General features: G+C 38.1%; 1 protein-coding gene across 1 annotated transcript in view; it reads right to left on the reverse strand.

The window, feature by feature from the left end:
* SLIT3 (slit guidance ligand 3) overlaps positions 1–18,402 on the reverse strand; it is a gene marked incomplete at both ends in the record, with an annotated part of 527,658 nt that overhangs the window by 456,585 nt on the left and 52,671 nt on the right. The window contains one exon of the mRNA XM_082324538.1: positions 16,701–16,772. Within this exon, the coding sequence (XP_082180664.1) occupies positions 16,701–16,772 (72 nt within the window). The remainder of the gene's footprint in view (positions 1–16,700; positions 16,773–18,402) is intronic.

Genomic DNA, 18,402 nt, shown 5'->3' on the forward strand with positions numbered 1-18,402 from the left:
TATATTTCCCTTAGCTGGAGCTCTACCACAAGTTTCAAAATATGGGCGCTGGAAATAACGTGTTTATCTCCAAAACACCAAGGAATACACTTTATATTTTTAAATAACCATACATGATATTAAAGATTACAGACTCAACAACATTTGTCTCCACAGGGTCATCCCAGCTCTGCCACTTCGCCATCTCATTTTATATATTGTTTGGGCCTATTTGAATCTGCTCATCTTTTATTTCACTTACCAATCCCACTTGTAACATGGGCATAGTTTTCTAGTAGTTTAAAACATGTCTGAAACTCAGAATAACGCAGCGGACATTAAGATAACATCTCCTTTTAACCATCCTTTTAAAATAGTTGGGATTTTTAGGTAATTTAAAGAGACTGCTGACATTGTAGTAACATTACCTTAGAGGCTGTTTGGAAATAAATTTGAAAATTAAATCAAGATCATCAGATTAAGATCACAAAGAGAACAATCATATTTCTGTAGTTGCAACCTGAAACTAAGTTAATATAATTTAAATTCAAAAGCTATGTTCTTAGATATTGCGAGGTTGAGACCAATTTGCCCTTCTTTCAAATTTTACCATTAGATACATACACAAAAATGCTACAGAGCAGAACTGAAAATCTTGGCAGATTCAGTAATGTGTGTTCTGAAAAAAAATACAAACAACTGTTCTCTTTTCAGTAATGAAAATGCAATGCTATTTGAAAAACTGCATACTCACATTATTGATATAGCCACGAGCACCCAGACTGCGGCCAGGAACTGAAAAGGGCTGGTAGCCAACTTGCAGCTGCCCTCTTCACCTCAAGACCCGCAAGAGAGGCTACAAATTGTACAAGCAGTACCAACCCCAAACATCCTCCTGGGGACCTCAGGACTTTTCCTCCTGCACAAGGCAGGAAAACATGGGTCCTCCAGAAAAAAAAACCTGTAAGTGTCTGCCCCCATAAGAACACTTCAAGCCTCCACGCCAAATCCACTCTGAAAAGGTTCTCGGGAAGGAAAACTCTGAGGACATGATATGAGCCGTCTGTACTACACTCCCTTTTTGTCTTTTCTTTATTATTTTCTAGGAGAAGCTGGGAAGCACCTACATGCACATGTTATATAATAACCCCACCACAGCCTAAGCAAGTCATTCCGTTTTTACAAGGTGGTTTTAAGCAAAGCGGAACCGGGTCACCTTCAGGAGAGGGATACGGCAAATAACTTTCTCCCATAATGAGATGTTAACGAAATAAAATGTAAAAATACTAAAAAATACCAAGGCACATGCCACCTCTGAGAAGTTTACCAAAGCAAACATTACAAGAAGATCTGAACAGCACAATTTAGGGCAGGAGATAGCTAAAAATTACTTTCTTTAGCAGCAGTTCATCAATTCTGGCTCCTGCTGCCTTTCAAATTTTGTGGGAGTTGAGAATCCTCATGTCATACTCCTGCAAGAACCTGGTGATGACTGCAATCTTGCACCTCTTAGACAGTATCTTCCAGCACCCACAAAAATCCTGTCTACTACATTTAATCTTTAATTCAGCATAGGAGATGGAAAGGGGGGGGGGGGGGGGGGAGAAACCCCACAATCTAGTATCCCACCCACAGTAACCGCCAAACCTTGAACCAGCTAAAAGCTTCCAAACCATAGCATTAAACACTGTAAATAATATATTTAACCACAGAATATTTCAGGTTGTAGGGGACCTCTGGAGGTCATATGGTTCAACTTCCCACTCAAAGCACAGCCAGCTTCAATGTTAGATGAGGTTAATATGCTCCAATCTTTCTTAAATGACAGCAAGAAAACCAGAAAAATCTTTCTACAGGAGAAACAAGTGAGCTTGACAAGGTAATATTAAATATGAAATCCTTAAAAATTAGGCACATTAGTGGGGAAAAAACCCTGAACAACCCAGTGACTGCTCATTCAAGACAAGCCACTACCTCTATTTCTACAACTAATCCCCATAACCTGTACAGATGAAACCAGTTGTGTTCTGTGGAAAGTTACTCAAAAAAAAAAAAAAATAATCAGTCAAGTATCTAACTGTTGTATAATGCAAAAAGTGCAGTTTAAAGTTATACAGAAGTATGGCACTGGCTATTCAACTCAGCAGAAATGTTCAGTGTAGACATAAATACCTCTAGCAATCCTAGCATCCCTCTAGCATTCAAACACTCACTGTTAACTGAAAGAGCTTGTTTCAGTATGAATATCCGAAATTTTCATAGATAAAAATTGCTTCCCCACAGTTTTTAACTGCTTTATCCTTTCAGGTCACCTTCCTTAAGGGAAATGCCAGGCTGAAGGCCTAGAGAACAGCTTACTTCGGCACTGTTCCTTCCAAACAGACATTCAAACGCTGGCATACACACAGACCCCCCAAAAAAAGGCTACAGAAACTCTCTACTGAACTTGTTTCTCATTTTCAGGACAAGGCTAGAGTCACACTAGAGTCAAAAGTCCTCACTTTTCCATACATCTTGGTATGCTCAATGTGCCTTAAAGGAAGGAAGGAAATCTTCCTCCCCTTTCCATTTCATTATTTTGAAAGGAAGGACTCTACGAAGTGAATTAAAAGATATAAAAAAAACAGACTGGTAACAAATGTCTCCCCTTCTAAAGGTATATCATTTACACTTTCCATAAAATTGTGTTTATTTACATACACAATTTACAAACTTCAACTACAAAGTTTCAAATAATCTACCTCATATTTTTGCAAAGTTTAACGTGAGACACAAGGCCTGTTGCAAGCCACTGCTATCCACAGGCCAGCCAACCTAGTGATTGATTCTCTGTTCATACACTTAAACACAACAAAATTGGTTTAACTCCTTAAATAGGAGCTGGAATAAGCTGCAGCTGCAAGAGAGTGAGGTGGTCCTCATTTTTAAAAACTAGCAATGCCACTTGGGAAAAAGAGTAACAAGCAGTGAAGAAAAATAATTCCCTTCAAGCAATTGAAATGCCAGTTTTTAAGATAAAATAGCAAAAAAACTAAGGCCAGTAAAAAGAAACATTGTTTTCTTTTGAAGTTTACCACCAACTGGGGCAAGTGGCATGTTGCATTCCCCAGGCTTATGGGAAATTTGTTTCCTGTATTGTCAGGAAAAAAAAAATACCATTATTGCTATTGTCCCTCTGGAGCATGTAATTACTGATACATCTAAATTACACTTTATCAAAATACTTGACAAATGTTGCCTTGAAAGTCCAAACTAAACAGTCTACCTGAGCAATGTTAGTCTAATTCTGTTTTCATTATAGGAAGACCTGGTAGAAATGGAAATGCCGTACCATGCACATGCATTTCCCCGTCCCATAACCAATACCAAAAAAGAACAACGGAGCTTCACTAGAAAATAATTCCTTTAGGTAAGTCATTGCCTTCTGGGGCAATGCTCTTGCTCAGGCACGGATGTGCCACTACGTCCTCTCAATAAACCCAGTAAAATGACGTTGCTATATTGACATGTTTTATTGCAGCCAGTCTTATTGCAATGCAAAATCCTGGGATTGGTATTTCAAGCGTAGTCCTTGGCAGTCACATAAGTACTTAACATAGCAGAAGAAATATGAAGCCTCTAGAGTAAAGGAAGGGAAGTTGTTTAAGTGAAGTACCTCCTACTGACCAACAAGAACCCAGATCAAATAACACCAAGATCAGACATTAGAGCAGCTGCCACTCTGGAGAAAAAGCTTAAGTGCTAACAAAAACTTAGCCCAATATCCCGTCAGCTCTGATCCCAATAAGGGAATGTGAGGCACGGGGTTAATCGAGCGATTATTGGGAAAAAGTAGGAAAGGATGGTATGAGTACAAGTGACTCAAGAAAAAAGCAAAAATCCCATTCTCACACTTTCAAAGATGCAGTTACTACGTGCATCCACTAGCTGGAGAAAAATCAGTTTAGTGCTTGGAGACTGATGACATCCTAGTGCACTCAGCAACCTCCTTCGCTTCCAGTGGTACAGGAAACATGTTGAGGCAGGACTGACCCAGTGATGATTAGCTAAACTAACACAATAGGGAGTTCCATTAATGTGATTGTGTGGTAGGAAACAAGATTATTCTCTCAACAAAAGAAACTAACTGTGTAAGCATAACATTTGGTTTCATATTGGATGCCTTATTTTTCAACATTTTTCCCCTCACAGTTCATTAAGCATTGGCAGAGTATCTTGCATGTAAACCACTCCGAACGTTAAACTCTACATTCCTTCATATATCAATAGGAATGAAGTAAATCCATATCGGCTGTTTCCTGAAGAAAATCTTTCATAGATATGTCTCTAGTAACAGCCCATCAGGGACTTTAACAGAGCAAAGCAAAAGACAGGTACTTAATTCCAAATACGCTTTGTTCAATTTTCTCAATAGTATTTGCATTGTAGAAAATCTCAAACTTCAACAGTGGCAATTACTATATATTTGAATAATATCACTAAGTTCCAAAGCATTATGTAAGGGAAACATATGAAAAATCAGCTCGCGGACTTTTTATAACACAAGGTGTTATAAGCCTTTGTTTTCAGTATGTTACACTGAGTTGAGAAATAAAAGCAGCTCAAAGGCACACCTTGTACGACATCCTTCTCTTCGTCAGAAGAATAAGAAGATAATAAACCGCCCTTGCCAATCTATTCTTGTAGCACCATAACATTTAATGACTTGCACGAGTTATTTTAATTTTGTTTCATACATAGTTCCTACTCTTGTAAGTTTTACAACGTCGACTGCACTTGGAACATGAAACTGCATCAGCCTCTAGATCAAATACCTCCTGGTTCAGCGCCGCGTTGACCCCTTTGACAGGCACACATATGCCTCAGGCTACAATCCCATGGCTTCTCTCAACTGATTTGAATCATAATGAAATCCTGGATCATTTATGACTGTATTTCAAAAGTAACTGTAGTGCATTTAAAAGTAATAGCAGTATTCATTTTGGTGACCTTTAAGCGTCTGAAATACTTTAAACAGGCATGCCCTATTACCCCTGTGAAACATATTGAAAAGTTCCAGAAAGCCTGACTTAAGCTTCCCATCGTACACGTTACAGATTTCAAGAATAAAACCAAATGAGAATTAAAACCAAAGAAGCGTTTGGTCTTGCATCATTTTACCCACAACAACCTTAACCCACGGGGCACTCTGAATACACAATAAATCTCTGCAGGTAAAGCCGCGTTCTGCAAACAGTAGAGCTAGATGCCAGAAAACTGGCGATGGGAAACGGCCTTTCATTTTTTAAGTCGCTGATCAAAATCAAGACTTCATGTGCAGCGCTTATATTTAACCCTCGTTAGTACCTCTAGAACAGTAATCATGTCCTCTACTACCCACTTGCACACCAAAGGAAACTCTCATAATTTGCAACATATTTCCAAAGTATTTGAAAGGGCTTTTACAAGACAATGAATGTAAAAACCTAATCGTTAACCTCAGGATGACAGCCTACTATGGAAAGCAATAAAAACATTGACATTATCATTATTATATTTTTCCTGTTACACAGGTGAGATGTCTGTGCTTCACGTCACCAGTTCAATCTGTTCCTACATTCACCTTGTGTAAGGAAACGGCCTCAAATGGGAAAATAATGCTAAACGCTCCTATGCCGTTCTCCTGTTCACCAACAAAAGCAAGTTACGTTCATTCTGCTTTGTCTCTTAGTTGCAGTAATGAAAATTTAAAAGTGAATTTGCCACTGCTCATTCCAACTGGGGCCAGGACTCTAGCAGCCCTGGACCATTTACTAAACTGAGCATTCGGCAAAACGCTTTTCAGCGTTTTTAAATGTACAGCCAGCGGGGAAAGCGCAAAAAATATGCAGAAATGAATTAACCAATTAAAAGCAAGTTTTTGAACAAGAAAAGCAATATCCGTGTAGCAATTAGTTACGTGCAAGTACACCATGATGTGCTGACATTTGCAGGCTAGCTCTAGTAGCGAGGCCAAAAAGCCACGTTAACAAAGCAAATGCAGTAAATCTGACCCTGATGAACTTAGAGCGCGCGCAGTCAGACTAACGGCGTTATTCAGTTTCTGGAAAAGAAACTGCCTACAGACCATCAGGTGAGAACACCTACAGTAATAATATACTTGCAGAAATAACCCAACTATTCTCTGACTGCGATCTACAAGGCTACTCAAGCCTCCGTTGAGTTTAACGGCAGCAACCCATGGTTTCAACAGACACAGCCACGCTGGGGAGGCCACCAGCAGCAACACCTCCCCAGCCCCGCCATCACCACCAAGCAAGCCGGGGAACCAGAACACGACACTGTAGGGAGCTACAATGCTTGAACTGGTGCCAACAGAAGCAAAAGACCAAAGTTCTGAAGACTAATGTAAGAAAACGGTAAGTCGATAACGCCCACCCACAATTATTGTATTTTGAGAACTCTGCAATAGCTCTGCCATGTGAAAGCCATCATAACAAGAAGCTGAGTCACTGTGTTTTTCCCCCCAGTTTTAATTTGTCACTCTAAACATAGAAGTTGAAGCCTGTTAAATGGATGCATTTCAGAATTGGCAGAGCATACACGACCACCCTCAGAAACCACGTCTCCAACTTTCTAGGTGATGACTAACCATGGAGTCCTGATTGCCTTGTCTTTGCTGCAATTCACTTAAAGCAGCAAAATGGTCTGTGGAAGTTTAGCAAAATTGTGCTTTTCTGAACATCTCCAGGATGTTCTCAAATACCCTGGCTGTGGAAAAAAGAACAAACTCTGATGGGAATTAATGTCTAATTGGATAAAGTGACTACATACTGAATTTTATCAATATTCCTTTTTTGATACTAAGAATAAGAAGGATTTTAAGAAACATCAGAAACTATTTACAACAGCCCTGTTGATGTAAAGTCCTGGGCTGGACTTAGTAAGTTTACAAGGCTAGTATGGGTGTTAGTAAAATAGACTAAGCATTTTCCAGTTCAGGATTGTGTTAAGTAGGCAATAACAGTATAATCACTTTTAATATGTTACCTGCAAGACATGTGATTTAAAACTAGAATATGTTTGAGAGTGCTTTAAAAAAAGCCCACATTCAGGAAAACTGACACCCAGCAATGTGGTTAAAGCGACCAAATAACTTAGTGGCAAATTAATCTCACAAATTGGGAGCCTCCTGATTTCTCGAGCTGAACACCAACCAAAAGACCGTGTCACCTTTCTAACATCATAGGAAAAAACAGTGAAAATGAAAGGCAGTAGTTACTCAGCTAGTAGAGTAAACCAACTTCTTTCCAAAGCAGACTTATGCTTAATCTGCATGTGTGGCATTTCTTCCGCAAACGTATAATCCTTTGCCACAAACTACCTTAAATAGCTTGGTAACAAGATGACCCGATCACAGAAGCTGGCAATAGATGTCGTCTTAGAAGAAAGACGCCCCTAAAACCCAGAAGCAGTTTTCACAAAGAGCGCCCTTTCCTCTCCAATCACTCCTGGTTCCCCTAGGAGGGAAACAAGGCATCTGCACAGGATAATTCTAAATACCAATCTCACACAGGGGAAAAAGTAGCATTGAGGAGGAAGCCTTCTGGCTTTTTGACATGTCTTCATTTGTTTTCTACTCTCACAATACAAAAATATTTTATTCATTTTTTTAAAATTAATCTTCTGTACTAATTTAGACAGGAAAAAATCCTTAGATTCTCCAAATAAAACTGGTGTGTTTGTATTTTAAAAATTGCTACATACATTATTTACAACCACAGCCAAAAAGAAGATATAACATGACTTCAGCTTGACAAATGGTGTAAATGTCATCCAGCTATCTGCAGCACAAGCCTCTGACCTAATGCACATCTTTCTCAAGCCAGAAGTGCACCCTAGAGACCAGCAAACACTTACTGTAATTATTTACTGTCTTCTAAAAAGACCTGCTGTGATCTACACACAGTAAAACTACAATTATTGGATGTGGATAAAACCACAAAAACACACTGTTACAAGCCCATGCGATTTTGTCATGGCAACACCATAACTCAAACTCATGTAACAATTGAAATGTCAGGATCCTGCTTTAATGTGAAACGATAATGGAGCTCTAAGTCAGCAGTCTGTGAGATCTTTCTTTCTACAAAGAGAACAAACACAAAAATAAAGAGGACACTAAGAAAATTTATGAACTGGTTGTTTTTCCAAACACAGCTTCTGACGACATCCGTGAGACAAAAGACTCTGAATTGGATCAGGAGTCATGATTTGATCCTTTGAGCTTGCTAAGGATCGGGCTGGAAAGGAGGGTTTACAAGTGACAGTTCTAGTAAGGCTTTCAGCAGCAAATTCTTAGCAAATCACCCGCATGTGAAACAACCTCCTAGCTACAATAAACAGCTATAAATGCACTCACAGGCAAGCAGACATTAGTAAAATCGAATACACGCTACGCTTCTCAAATTCAAACCAGGAGACACTGACTTACCCAGGCCAACCTCTGGCTGCAGGCACAGCGTGCCATACAGTGACACAGTATCGCACAGGGAATCTACAAGTTCAATACACCTTTATATTTACATTTAACAAGGTCAGCTTCATAAGTAAAGTAGTAACTAAATAGTTCCAGCTACTCCTATTAGAATTATCCAATGAAACTGCTTACACAAAATCAAATATACACACTGCACAAACACTAAAATCATAAGGCAGCAGACAAATCAAGAAAAGAGATGGCAAATAGTAAAGTGTAAAAATAAAACTAAAAGCCAATATGATAAACAATTAAACAGACTACATAGGTTTTCAGTGTCTAATAAATTTATCATTAAAATTGCTTTTAAGTATGCACATAATACACATTTCTCACCGGTATCTTCAAAGCATATGAATTACAGGATAAACCATTATTTCTAGGCGGTTTTAATGTGGTTGTAATACTTAGCTCGAGGAGAAAAATTGAGCAATGAAGGTATTAAAGTCAGCAAAAATAAGAAAACTTTACCTGAAAAGTCTTCAGAAACATTTGGTATATTTTGCGTGTGTTTATGTAGGTGCACTTTCTTGTTTCTAATCTACCCTTAAAAAAATAACAACAACAACAACAAAGGTCAAACAGATACTCAATTTTTACTGGTGCGCCTCCAGGTATCATACTTACGTTTACTTGTTTGACTGTTTTACAGTGATATACATACCTTATTAGCTATTAATGTGCATATATTGCATACTAAACCAGAAAACTTAGATGATCTAATACAATACAAAGCTGTGGTCATAAAAAGGAGATGAGATTCATATCAGTGTTTTAAATAAATTATAAACAAAATAGGAGGTATGTAGTTTTCTTCTTTCAGGAAGAAAACATTTTAAAAGTAAGTTAAATATAATCAGATAAAGCACAATTTAAATTTCATTACAAATGACAGTGGATCAGTGCAAGTTAACAAAGTGCCCCATATTATCCTCTTTCATCCTTCCAAAAGCAGCAGTTCTGCATGGAGGCAGACGCCAGGCAATTCCTGACAACCATTAACTTAAAGGAACAGCCCAACGTAGCGGGTTGAGCACAAGATCCCCCGTATCATTCCAGCAGTTAGTGAAGCGGCCTCTCCCCCCATTTGATTCTTTTTTCTTATTCCATCTTTGAACACTGAAGTGATACGTCTCCCTTTCCAATTTGTTTCAGTGAAGTATTACCTAATTAATGTTTGAGTGGCACTTTAAAAAGCAGAACATAACTACTGATAGTCACTGACATCTCCCTGGGAAACACTAATTCACAATTAATGGATACATACATCAATAGGAAACTATAAGACTTCTTATAAAAATCTTATGTTTTCATGACTGAAGTTGCATCACCTCAAGCTAAGAAATCAAACAACAGCATCCCAGCTTTGTTCGTAATGTATTTACTGCAAAATGTTTCTCTGTCTAAAATATAGTTTGCTTCACTACACATGAGTTATTTGGCATGACATATCGTGCACGTATGCAACAGAACAGTTTCCTGTTTCTGCCTGAACATAAAGAAACACTTTTTTATGGTGAAGGTGACTGAGCACTGGTACAGGTTGCCCAGGGAGGTTGTGGATCCACTATTCCTGGAGACATCCGAAAGCCACCAGGACATCAGCACCAGTCTGCTCTAGGTGACTGTGATGGATGCACTCCTCCTGTTTGAACTAACTGAACTTTGGTCGAGGCAGATGCTCAGCAAGTAGGCCTAAGCAAAGTTAATCCTCTTGGGTGAGGCTATCGGTAAGGACTCGGCACCAAACCCAAAAAACCAGTTTGGCTGGAGACTGGGCTGATAAGCAGCCAAAACTGCATTAACACAGCAGAAAATCTGACTACAAATCAACCACTTCACACTACAAATATCTGCAGCCATCAGGGCCTGTTGAGCCCTCCCTCCATAGCAGCTGGCTGCGTGGCAGCGATCTCCCCTTGATTAGGGACACCTCTCAAGGTTACCCCCTCGAGGCTGGGAGATCCCTTACCTGACACCAGACAGACATCAATGGCTTGGCAGGTGACATTTTTTGCATGTATGTAACATTTAAGATACATATAGCAAGCTTATATGATAATTTTTGTATCCCATACTAACTTTAAGTGTAGTAAATAGAGTATTGACTGCAAATCCATCTGTACTTATTAAATATTTTACATACTTAAATTTACTGATTAGAACTCAATAAACTAACTACTAGATCAGATCTGAGTGATCTCTGACTCTTCTCCTCTGACAGTGACCTTGCTTGAGCAGGGGGCTGGTTGGACACGACGACTTCCAGAGGCGCCTTCCAACCTCAACCATTTTGTGATTCTGTTAGAATTGAATATTGCCCCTTTTTAAGGCTACTCACGGAATTTGTATTGTATGCCCCAAGTACTTACCTGCCATTTCCACCCATCTATCATACTCACCTTTCAAAATATTCCACTATACAAGAAATAAAGCAGTCCCACTAATCCAGCTTTATTGACAAATCTCACTGTGCTGCAAATACTCACACCATGTTAACAAGCAACATGTTATATATTTTAGTAAATTGATATATATATATAATATATAATTTAGTAAATTAACTTATTTTTGACACTAAAAGGTTGTCCCATTTTATTAAAACAATTTGTCTAAAATATCTCCATTCTGTTGATCTTGCTGCTTGAGTCTCCTTTGGAAATAATTATAGATCGATACGATAAAACATTGGGACACCCATAACTACAAAGTTTAAAAACCTTGAGATTTAAAAGGTATTATGCATGCACAGCCAGGAACCAGTTTTGTCTGAGTTCAGGATGCCAGGGCTCTGCTACACTACAGTGTTCAGCTTTAGTCCGAATTCTAGATTCTGATACTACCCTAAAAAGTAAATTACTTAATTTCTGAGTGTAATGGATACCTCCGCTAATCTGATACTTTTGGTATCAGATTTCACTATCGTTAAGTTTCTATAGCCTGGTTTGTTTTGTCAAGTGACAACTAAGACAGTCCATTAAAAGTGAATCACAGAATCATAAAATCATTCAGGTTGGAAAAGACCTTTAAGATCCTCAAGTCCAACCATTAACCCAGCACTGCCAAGCCCACCACTAAACCACATCCATAAGCACCACATTTACCCGGCTTTTAAATACCTCCAGGGATGGTGACGCAGCCACTTCCCTGGGAAGCCTGTTCCACTGCTTGAAAACCCTTTCGGTGAAGAAATTTTTCCTAATATCCAATCTAAACCTCCCCTAGTGCAACTTGAGGCCATTTGCTCTTTTCCTATTGCTTGTTACTTGGGAGAAGAGACTGACTCCCACCTGGCTACAGCCTCCTTTCAGGTAGTTGTAGAGAGCGATAAGGTCTCCCCTGAACCTCCTTTTCTCCAGATTAAACCACCCCAGCTCCCGCAGCCGCTCCTCATAGGACTTGTGCTCTAGACCCAACAAGTGTTCCACGGCTATAAATTCGGTGGAGGTATTAACTCTCACCGCAAGTCTTGAGTTTAGAGCACTTCTAAGAGTTTTTTCCATCCACACAACGGAACTTTACCTCGACTACTTAGCTGCGGGATTTAGGTATGGAAGTTACAACGAAACAACTCTATTCTTACATGTTGGGGTGTTTGGGGGGGATGTCCCCCTTTTGTTTTATTTTAAAAGATATTTAAATATCTCCTGGACCACTAGCATACTTGGCCTTTAGTGAAAAATAGATACACTACGATCATTTTATATACCATCTGGGCACACTAAGGCAGCTCATGATTCCAGCATGCACAAAGCTGTGTTTACAAACTTTGCCGATAAATTTCACAAATTGTTTTGGATATTAGAAAATAATTATCTTGGGATCAAAGCCTGGTTTTATAGCTGTTAAATTACACTTTTTGGTTTATTACACTTTTTCTGTGTATTTAATCACTTGTACTAAGATTAATATTACCTTTTTCTTTATGGCTAGTATTAGTAAATAATATCTGAAACTATAGAAAAAAATATCTATCTTGTTCCCATGTCTCCATTTATGAAAAGTGCCTTTTCCTTGATTCAGTTTTCTCATTAAAAGTGCTTAGAGTTTGAATTATTAGATACTTAAATGTTTTATCTGGGATAAATAATTAAGCAGCTTTAAAACCTAGGAAATCAAGGCAACAGAGCAACGGCAAATAATTTCACCAAAGAATCCAATCAAGGGTTCATTCACCATCCAATTTAAACTTAAAACTCTTATCTAACCTAAAGCAAACAAAAGCCACGAGTCTCAAAGCCACTCTTTCTAGAAGTAAAGGCTCATAACCTTACGAGAAACTCATTTTGTGGGACGTTTCACATTCCGTCTAAGATTAATTCCCTTATATATATATATATTCCTGCTTCTAATATCAACCAGATGTGACAACGAAGTCTAAGGAGCGCTGTAAAAGACACAAGGATATCCTGTAGCTTGGCATTTGAGGAGAGGGTTGGAGAAAAAAGGCAAAGGTACCTGGAGCTAAGTGACTGATTGAGGAAGTAGTTATAATTTGAGAAGCATTCTAAATTAAATTTTATTAGTTATTGGACAGACTGCATTTCAGTGAAAACGCACAGTGCCCTGACATAGGTACGCTACGGTGACGAACACGGAAACCATCGGGGACAACAGCATAGCTGTCCCAAGCTATGCAAACAGCACGCCTGTGAAACAAGGGGAGAACCCAACGTCACCAGACAGGTTTGTTCTCTAGCTTTTCAAGCACATCATCGAAGGAAAACCTAATGTTCTGCATTTCAGTTTCCAGCAGCAACAAGACTGGAGAGACTGAGCTGATACTGAACGACACTAAGAAGGTTGTTCCTTTAGTAAACTCAGGCAGATTTCAGGCCAGCTGACAGAACACTGAGAAAAGTCTTCACGTTTGTTTTGCAGCCTTTAACTATTCCTGAAACATTAACGGGTCTTCCCTGGAACCCTTCAGCGTGCAAAATTCCCGCATGTTTAAGCGGGTCAGTCACTCCATCTCCACCAAATTTTATTAATGCTAATAAATATACCCAACTTTCACACTGTTATCAAGTTATCCAACTTAAAATGTCACCTTTGTGTTTAGTTCTATATTTTTAAAAAATTTAGTCTGGACCTTCATTAACAAAGTTGTAGACTGTTATGGTTCAGTGCATGCTTGCTAAAGAGAGCAGCCATAAGAATCACTGCTGATTTCATCTGTATTTGCTTTGCAGACAAGACTATGAGCTCCTCGTTTTCAACAAAGAAAATCAAATTTTCCATTTTGGGTATACTACATGGTGATATTTAGTTCTTAAAATTTTGCATCACTTGAGCTGTAGCAAGCTTAACAATTATAATACTTAATTTTGGACTGTCTAGTTTATCAGGATTATAACTATTAAAAAAGAATAAAATAATTGACTCATAGCTTAGTAGCCCAGAGTCAACAGTTTGAAAATACGGCAGCAGAAATCATACCCCTATGCTATGGAAAATAAAAATTAAGATCAGTATTATCTACACTTTTTAACGTTCATTTTAATTCACTCATCGCAAATTCCACAGAATTTACATCACCCGTGTATCAGTCCCTCTTATCAATTTGTGCTTCACTTCTTTAATTCCCTTTCATCACTTTCTCAGCTATGCTTTCTTCCTGAAAGGCTAAGTCAGAGCAGCCGCAGGAGAGGAATGCAAGCACCATGCCTCTCCACTGAAGCGTTTTACCCAGAAAGCCAGTTGTGAACAAGGTAGACTGGCACTGTTGGATTTAAGACAAGTCATAACAGAAGTGAAAAAAACCCAACTCTGAGATCTACTAGCAGTAGGTCCAAGACAGTAACACAAAAAAAATAGAAAGTAACCTTCTTAGACACATATTTTTATTTTTCCTCAAAGTGTAAAATATATGTGTGTATTTTTACAAATTCTAGTAGGCAGCAAATTTCTCATTCTTATCCCATCACTGAAAAACATAAAACCAAACTGCATCTGGAACCATAACAGTTCACTTAGCTAAGATTTATTTACTTAAAATATTCACTATATTTATATAACACTTGTATCTTCAAAAGAAAAAGCCTGTTTCTACTGACAAACAGCACTAAAGTGATCTATTTAAAGCACTATTAAACAGTAACCAAGACTTTGAACGAATGTCAGGGAATAAAGACAAATATTTCTACAGCATCCATCGGGAGGCATTAGAGAATACAGCATTCATACTAATAATTTTATTTTACATAATTTTATTACAATCTTTATATTCTAAAACCAAAATTATTACTCTTGCTGTTAAGGACTATATGTATCATGATTATACGACCTACTAAAAAATACGCACTCTAGTATCAAAAAGCCTCAATTACTGTCACTTAGTTTCTTTGTGCAAGGATCCTTCAGACAGATGCACCCAAGTTATCAACATGCGCAACCTGCCCTCCAAACCACCAGAAAGTTCCTTGCAGCCTAACAAGAGCCCTTTACCATGAGACCACTCACAGAGGATGTTTCAACATGTTTCGCTGGAATTGGTATTAGCGGATACATGTAAACTCTATAAAAAATTTGTTATCTTGAAAGCATCACCATTTCCTTAGACAATCAACCTATATGAAACAACACTTCTATGAAATAAATACCACTGGCATCTTCTGGAGACCAGATAATGGTGTCTGCAAGTACGTACCGGCTCACACTTTATACTCAAGAGAAGGTTCAAGATACAGAATGTCAAAAGCATGCAAAGAACATTAGGAAATACACCCAAATCGCTCAGCCCTAGCAAATCCATTGAGCAAATACTTTCTAGTGCATTCAAAAGCTGCGACAAAGCTTGCAAAACCAAATCCAAGAAAGATTTTTTCAAGCAGATTGAGATTAAAAGACAGTTATAGCTTGTAATTATTTGTATTTACATTTTTTTTTTTAACCTCCAGAACAACGTCATTCACTTACTTGTACAGTTTTTCACGAGCAAGTTCAGGCAACAACAAAGTTCATAACAGAAATTCTCCAAAACTGTAACAGTACCACTTGCTGCACAACACTGTTCAATTTGTCTGCTGTCAAAACATCAGTGAAGAGCCTGTTTTTGTAAATAGTCAGCTGATTGCAAAATTATTCTTCACCATGACCATGTGTTTTCTGTTTCCACAGGAAGAAAAAAATTACTGCACTGCCTAAATGGTTTGTTTGGTTGCATATAGAGGTATTAAAAAAGTATAAAATCCCCACATGGATGTAGCAACTTTTCAGCAATCCTGTAGTAACTTTACAATTTCACTAGACAAATCATAAATTTTACTAACTGGTCTTCCATATGTAAACTCAAGCATTAAAACAAACAAACAAACCCCAAAAAACCAAAAAACAAAACAGTTTTACCATATAGGACATCTTTCAAAAAGGCAGACTGGGTCATGAGTTTAACCTTGGCAGGATCTAGAAAGTGATTTCAAACAGCTTTTGACTACTCCTTTAAAAAGCAGGTGACTTTTCCTGACAGCGACTGTGCAGGCACCTGCTCATCCATTTTATTTCTATTCAATTTTTTTTTTTTTAAATATATTTTATATATCATCCAGTCATTGTGCTAACACCACTCTCTCCCTCCCCACGCCAAAACAAATGATGCCAAGCTCACGTTAGTCTTCTCTTGCTCTTCAAACTGGTCTTGATGCCGTTTAAACACCTTATAACACAGTTCTTATATTTCAAGGAGATGAAAAATTCTTTACCTCTCCATATTTCCTCATCTTCCTGACTGACGAGGCAGCAGCCACAACTTTGCTGGTCTGCCTGGCAATGCCTTGACTTACTTAAAAAGATAATTTTTAAAACTAAAAAAGTTATAACAATCTGTATTATGTCAACATTCTATTTTTAAATAAGAGTATGCAATCTCTCTTTGTGGACGTCTAGACTATACTGGCTACGACAAGTTGACACTTTTCATGGTTTCTATGGCTCTACACAGAGAGTTGAAAGTAATTCACCTTGAAGTCATCATGGTGAATATATGAGGAACAGAAAAATGTTGTGGTTTCTCTTCCCTCTGATATTTATGCCCTACTGAATTACGACTACACACATGCAAACATAACACATCATCTTAAGAATCCTTACTATGTAGCAGTTCTAGTATCACAAAAATTAAGCTTCTCACCACAGTCAAAACAGAAACATGCAAATCTGTATAATAAGGAACGTACAATAGAAACATAAATCGGATTATACTCACAATCTAGTTAACTTCTGTGTGTTCTGAAAAAGCAGCTCTGGAAGAACTTGCAATTTATTCTTGTTCAGACGCCTAAACAGTTACAATTAGAATAAAAAAAATTAGATAATCTTCCAATTTAAGAAGCTTATTCTATTATGCATAAACACATGAAGCTCCCATTATATTAAACATCCTGCTACGAACTCAGCATAGAACGCATTATGTACATTATTCATACACAAGCCGAACAGACCATGCCACCTCTAGACCACCTGCCTAGATTCTTCAGGTAGGGAGTCAAGTGACAGTCACCAGAAAGTTTGAATGCTTTCATATGAATGAGTACACAAATATTTTTTCTTTTATTTTCCTCTGGATGCCTACTAACAGGGACTCATGTGGCCCCCATGGTCAGCTTGCACCGCTCTGAGGGATAGGTACCAGGAGGTATCTGGGTTTTCTTTCTCCTCCTAAAGATGTAGGCACAGAAAATTAAGTAACTTGTCCAACCAAGATTATTTCCAGATTAGCTATTATTTCTAGAGTATCCACACAAGATTTTTTTTTTTTTTTTTAATAATTTTCTTAAAACTTCATTTTGAAAACATGAGCACTGTTGTACAACATATGAACATACAGGTAACCAAACAACTATATGGTGATTTGAAATACAATCTTGATCTTCAAGATTCCTCCAGAAACATTTCAGAGAACTGCTTAATGTTTACACGTTAGTCCATTTTACTCACTCGCTGTGAAAAATTTTACACTGACGACCACAACTTATCAATTGTAAGAAATCAACTGTCACAAGTTACTCCAGGCTAGTAGCTATAAAAAAAAAAAGCATAAGCTTCCTCTCCTTTGTAAAATGCATGACAGCCCTGCAAAATCCAAAAGCAGTTCCGCTTATAAGAAACAATCTTTTTCTACAATCCTTTTTCTGTTGTCTGACAATAGAAACAGTCGCTTGCTTTCACAGGCATTACGAATGGTATTTATATAATGAAGTTGACTTAAACTAATTACATACAACTCCACTGTTCTAAATAGGAAGCTGACTTCTCATATACATTCCTATATAAGCCTGTATTTACCCCTCCTTTGTTCCCCATCTACCTTACAAGTTCACTTTGATAACAGACCTATTTTTGCTAGAGTTTTGATCTCAGAAGACACCTGGAACTTTAAGAAACCTACTGATACTTAGCACCCAATATCTGGTTTCCAGTTTTCTTGCACACTGAGTAATTTCACTACCAGAATTCAAGAATATTTTTGAATTGACAGGCCTTCCCTCAGAGATCAAACTAATGTTCCGGGGTTTTCATATGGCAGAGTTTTCATATGGCTACCATATGAACATGTCTTGCAAAATAAAGGGATGATGGGGGAGAGGGGAATATTTACTTCTCTTTCTGACACCTAGAACAGATCAAAGGCTGCACCAGCAAGCTTGCTTACAGAGCCTAAACGTTACGCAGTACGCGTGCCGCACGCTACCTTCAGCGGATACCGAACTGGGTTAGTTCGCAGTGCTGCTACTGCCTACCCACCTACATCTCCGAGAGAAACGAACAAACCAGTACGTGACACACTAACAACAACAACGCCAGAGATACTACGCACTAGTTTGCATTTGGGAAAGTACATGGGAAGATTTTAAACTGGATTCCTTTACCCATGTGAAATTTCACACTTTTATAGCAAATTAAACTTA

The sequence above is a fragment of the Platalea leucorodia genome (assembly GCF_965183815.1).
Source record: "Platalea leucorodia genome assembly, chromosome: 11".
In the NCBI taxonomy this organism is placed as follows: domain Eukaryota; kingdom Metazoa; phylum Chordata; class Aves; order Pelecaniformes; family Threskiornithidae; genus Platalea; species Platalea leucorodia.